We start from the raw sequence: 5,616 nt of genomic DNA on the forward strand, positions 1-5,616 counted from the left end.
TTATAAACATTTAAATTCAATTATTTAGTGCATTTGCAAACTGCTAAAATGATGCACAAAGCAATCTATAATATGCTACAAGTACAACACCTGACAAAAATTATGGAATCGCCAGAATTGGTGGATGTTCATTTAGTTGGTTAATTTTTGTAGAAAAAATGCACATGACAGACAAGACACATAACTATAGTCATTTCAAATGGCAACTTTCTGGCTTCAAGAAACACTAAAATAAATCAGGAAAATTAATTGTGTTTCAGTTTCATTTTTAGATCAAGTCAAGTGGAAAAAATTATGGAATCACTCAATCCTGATGAAAAAGTTATGGAATCACCTTGTAAATTTAAATTTCTAAAGCTAACACCTGCATCAGATTAAATATGTTAGTCTACAGTTATAAATGAGTGTTCACGCTTTGGAAAGCTCTTGCAATAGGTGGATCGACATGAATCATGGCTCCAACACAAGAGATGAAATTATTATCAAAATTCTTCAAGAAGGTAAATCGCAATGTTGCAAACTATGTTGATTGTTCACCGTCAGCTGTGTCTAAAGTCTGGACCGAGCACAAACAAAGGCAAGAATACTAGTACACCAAGGAAAATGTCAAAGCATCAAGACAGAAAAACCTCAAGCAATATTTCTTGAAAACAGAAAATGCACAGCAGAAAAATGGGAGGAAACTGGAGTCACCGTCTGTGACTGAGCTGTAAGAAACCGCCTAAAGGAAATGGGATTGAAATACAAAAAAATCTAAATGAAAGCTCTCAGTAAAATCTAACCAAAACAAATAAGGTTACAATGGGCAAAGGAAAAATAATCGTGGACTCTGGATGACTGAATGAAACTTATGTTAAATAATGAATCACACTGGGGTGATGGCTATCATTACATCTTCAATAAATGCACATGTTGACATTTTCTTATTTCATCAATCAATAGGAGGTTTGGGTGCCACCCACACTGGTTTAGACATAGCCAGAAGATGTAGATAATGGGTTTCACTATGTTAAGCCCTTTGAGTCTCTCGCAATATAAATATAATTCACTTCACTGAGGATGAAGACATCATTTTTCAAGATGATAATGCATCTTGCCATAGAGCAAAAACTGAAGACTTTCCTTAGGGAAAAATACACAAATGGTAAATGTCATGGCCTGCAAATAGTCCCGATGTCAATCCAATTGAAAATCTGTGGTGGAAGTATAAGAAAATGTTCCATGACAAGACTCCCACTACTCACCTCTGAGACATTTTCCGATACGGTGAATGTGTCTTGTTGAACTGGCTGCAACCTTTTATTTTTACTTTCTCATGTGCTGCAAACCATTATGAAAGTTTAGATTTTTTTAAGCTTGTTATATATAATTAATTATCAAATTTGAGAAATAACAGCATATATGGTCAAGTATAGGGTTACAAAATTCTGGGAATATTCAAAGTTGTAAACTTTCCATGGGAATTAACGGGAATACATGGGAATTAACGGGAATTAATGGGAATAAACATTGAATGCAACATGCTAGATCTTGCAGCATGATTATTAGCTAAAACAATCTGATTTAATGGAAATTCAGTATAATTTCAACCCTTCACTGTGCATTCCTCCATCACATGTGCAGTGCATTTATCCATCACATGCCCAGATAATTCCCAGCATGCTACACACTACAGCAGAGCTATTGAGGCCACACTAGTATTTGAGCCCAAGGACTTCATACAGTCAGGTAAGTTTTGATGATATTACTGGGGTAAATATATTTGATATATGGTATTTAAGTTTAATAGAGGTGTAATTGCTTGTTACTGTATGACTGTAGACTACTCCAGGAGACTTCCACTCAAGCTAGCTAGCTGTTCCTGTACTTGTTAAATGATTTTGGGGCCAATATCTCTAGCTAGCTAGCTAGGTTTATGTACCACCACAGTCTCATAATGAACCGAAAATATTTCTCCGTTAGCTGTGATGCTAATTTTCTCTATGTTAAATCCCATTCATTTATGCTAACAACGTTAGCGATCCGAATTTACCTTTTTTTTTATCTGTAAAGTTCAACTAGCAAATACTCAATCAAAACGTGTAGTTTCCTCTACTTCTGTTCAGCTAGCCATTCTGTTGTCATACTAGAATGTAGGTTATAGTTTGATTTAGCATGCTGATTGACTGTTCATTTATTCATCTAGCCTATTTCTATTCATTTGTCCATCAGTCAAATATTTTTAAAGACTACTCCAATTGTTTAGCTGACTATATCTGTGTGTGGCATTGCATTAGTGTTTTACAAGAATAAATAAATACAAACCGAATAATGCCACGTACACCATCTGATGTGTGGAGACATTTCACCCCAACCAATGTAGGCGGAAAGGCTGTGTACATTTGCAAAAACTGCAAAGAGCTACGTCAAAAATGCCACAAAGATGCAGCAGCATATAGACAATTGCCCAATAATATATCATTATTGTAATTCCCCATTAATTCCCATATATTCCCATTAATTCCCATGGACGGTGTCCAACTTTGAATAATCAAAAAATGGTCAATATTTCCAAACTTCCCGAGCTTAACTTCCAGTGGTAAATTTCCGGAAAGTTACCGGAAATTTACCGGTAATTTTCCACCCCTTTGCAACCCTAGTCAAGTAGAACGTCTTAGGACAAACCCAATGAATTAACAGTCAACTTTTGTGACAATGTTTACAATACTTACAATATAACAAAAGCATATTCTGCATTTGTTATTAACTGTACAGGCAATGCCGTAATATTTAAAGGGACTAATGTAGTTCTGCTGGCACTGTATGTTTGAATAAATGGCACTAACCATTCTAACATATTCTCTCTCGTTTTCTTTTTGCAGGTGATGCAGTTTGGGCGGATCGACGGCAATGCCTACATCCTCGACTTTCAGTATCCCTTCTCTGCTGTGCAAGCCTTTGCAGTGGCTCTGGCGAACGTCACACAACGTCTCAAATAAGAGGTCAGAGCGTTTATTTTAATAGTGACATTGCCTGACTTTGCAGAGAAGACTTGACCCCGGGGATCACAAGGAGCTAGAGGATGAGGATACAATCCCGCTGCACTACTCGATGCTGCCACTTTAGTCGGTGCCACGGGCATCGGTTGCGATCGCCGGCTGGCGGAATACCCTGCGCTTCGGTGATCATCATGCAAATAAAACACTGCTTTAGTTTGTAGTCGCTTTTAGACAAGTTCAGAGAGAGGAACTGTCCATGTGCAGTTGAGAATGTCAAAAAAAAGGAGCAGCAGTAATACTTGAAACCCACTCTGGTGATTTGAGTTGTTTTTTATGATTATTTTTCCAGAGCACACAGGTACTACTGGGCACCCAAATCCATTGCTGTACAAACACTCACCACGATATGACACTGCTTTTGCTTTCAGTTGTGTTATTCATGTTGGAAGGTTGAAGGGACTTTTACGTTTTGCTCTCTTGCCATTCCTTTTGCTCACACGTGAAATGTTTGCGTTATATATCCACCACACACCTGCTTTAATTTGGGAGACAGTTGGCTAACTGATGTCAATATTGCGTCGTCCAACCAATATTGTGTCGTTCTCAGCAACTCTAACCGGTTTGGAGGTACATCGTCACCTGTTGTCACTTCTGTGAAGTGCACAGTGAGGGGCTTGCTCCACACTAAAAAACAAGGTGCAGGGAAATATGTTTGTAAATGTTTCTCGTAAGGCCATTTCACTATCTCCTAGCATTAAAACGCATATCATACACAAGTGATTTTTGAAGAGACTCGGGTGACTCTGACAGATGTTTCTGTCGCCACTGTGTTTCAAACGCTGTAATACTGTTTTCAACGCAGAAGACAAAAAACACACTGAAATCATCTTTGACCTGATTTATTTTCTGAGACATAACTCCAGTGAAGAATGAAGCCAGTGAGTTGTTCTATTTCAATGTGGTTTCTTCAGGCAATGAAGACATAGGATCAGTTATTGTGCCATGAAAATTATCTCTGGAACATTTTGTTCTATGAATTGGTGAGAATTTTACCTTTTGTATTGTGATATGTGGAGGCAAAAAAAAAAATTTGCATGGTATAAAATCCATCTTTTTGTGTTATTTGTGCAATATTTTCCCCAGGAGAAAGTAATCCTTTATTGCCCTCCCATTTCTTTTTATGTTCAGCATTTCAGTGTACTGGACTGTACATTTTATTTATGAGATTATTTCTAAAAGGAAATACAGCATCGATACATACTGTATATTGTGGAGTTTTCCGAACATTTTTCCATGTTTTGTTTGTTTCAATTGTAGCCCAACTTGTGAGGTGGGGACGGGGGGCTTTTTAGTGGGTCTGTGATGTTTGAATGGGGGAGAAAAAGAGGTGAATGAGGTAGACTAGTAATGTAGTGTTTCTGTCAAGATGTGTGTGCATTTGTGCGCCAATCCCATCAGTGTTGAGACTTCTGACACGTTCACATTGTCACACGTTCACAAAGTGCGAGCTGCTGGGTTCCAATTTCAGACCAGTCTCTATGAACTGAAAGCCTGATGTAGATACTGCAGGATTTGGCTTTTCTTTAGAAAAAAATGTGATTTGTATTTGTAGACGTTAGACTTTAAGACAAAAAAAAAAGGGTCGGGGGGCGGGGGGGTCTAATTTGTTGACTGGACGTTTTTAGTGAATGATTTCATTAGTTAGGCATGCCATGTAAATTATTTTATAAATGTATAAGTCACTCATCTTTTGAAATAAAATATCTTTGTTGCCAAAAAAAAAGAGACTTGTGTTAACATTGAAATTATGTTGCATCAAGCAGGCACACATGGCTTTTTTCATTCATGTATTTGGTGAATATCATTTCTATATGTTTAAATCCATGTTATGGTAGTTTGTGATATTATCAAGGAGATACGAAATAACTAATTTGGTTCATGAGCAAAAATATTGGTAACCATCCATCCATTTTCTACCGCTTGTCCCTTATGGCAGTGGTCCCCAACCTTTTTGTAGCTGCGGACCGGTCACCGCTTGAAAATTTGTCCCACGGACCGGGGGGGTGGGGGTTTTCTTTTTTTTTTTCATAAAGAAATACAATCATGTGTGCTTACGGACTGTATCCCTGCAGACTGTATTGATCTATATTGATATATAATATATATATTGTGTTTTTTATGTTGATTTAATTAAAAAAAATATATATATATTTTTTAAATTATTTTTTAAATTTATTTCTTGTGCGGCCCGGTGGTTGGGGACCACTGCCTTATGGGGTCGCGGGGGGTGCTGAAGCCTATCCCGGCTGCACATGGGCGGAAGGCGGGGTACACCCTGGACAAGTCGCCACCTGATCACAGGGCCAACACAGATGAACAGACAACATTCACACAACATACAGGTTTATTTAAATCAATAATTTTTTTTAGCTAAATAATTCCCGTTATTCCTTTCCAGCCTTACTTCTTATCAATAAAATCTTCCGAATTTTTAGATTTTTTATTTAATATAATTTTGGGACAGCCCACAAGCAATGTATAAAAGGATTTTCAAGAAGAGGTGGACTGTGACGTCATCAGCAGCTGTTTCTCTGTCCGCGGTGCTGAAGTCTTGTCACGTGACCGTACTCGACGATTA

General features: G+C 37.7%; 1 protein-coding gene across 2 annotated transcripts in view; it reads left to right on the forward strand.

Moving 5' to 3' along the window:
* The window catches only part of LOC133648456 (tubby-related protein 4-like), a 30,315-nt gene extending 25,694 nt beyond the window's left edge, over positions 1 to 4,621 (forward strand). For both annotated transcript variants that reach the window (XM_062044558.1, XM_062044559.1), the window contains exon 14: positions 2,862 to 4,621. In XM_062044558.1, coding sequence (XP_061900542.1) covers positions 2,862 to 2,978 — 117 coding nt within the window. In that variant the 3' untranslated portion in view covers positions 2,979 to 4,621. The remainder of the gene's footprint in view (positions 1 to 2,861) is intronic.
* Positions 4,622 to 5,616: the final 995 nt, after the last annotated feature.

Source organism: Entelurus aequoreus, linkage group LG04, assembly GCF_033978785.1.
Source record: "Entelurus aequoreus isolate RoL-2023_Sb linkage group LG04, RoL_Eaeq_v1.1, whole genome shotgun sequence".
NCBI lineage: Eukaryota > Metazoa > Chordata > Actinopteri > Syngnathiformes > Syngnathidae > Entelurus > Entelurus aequoreus.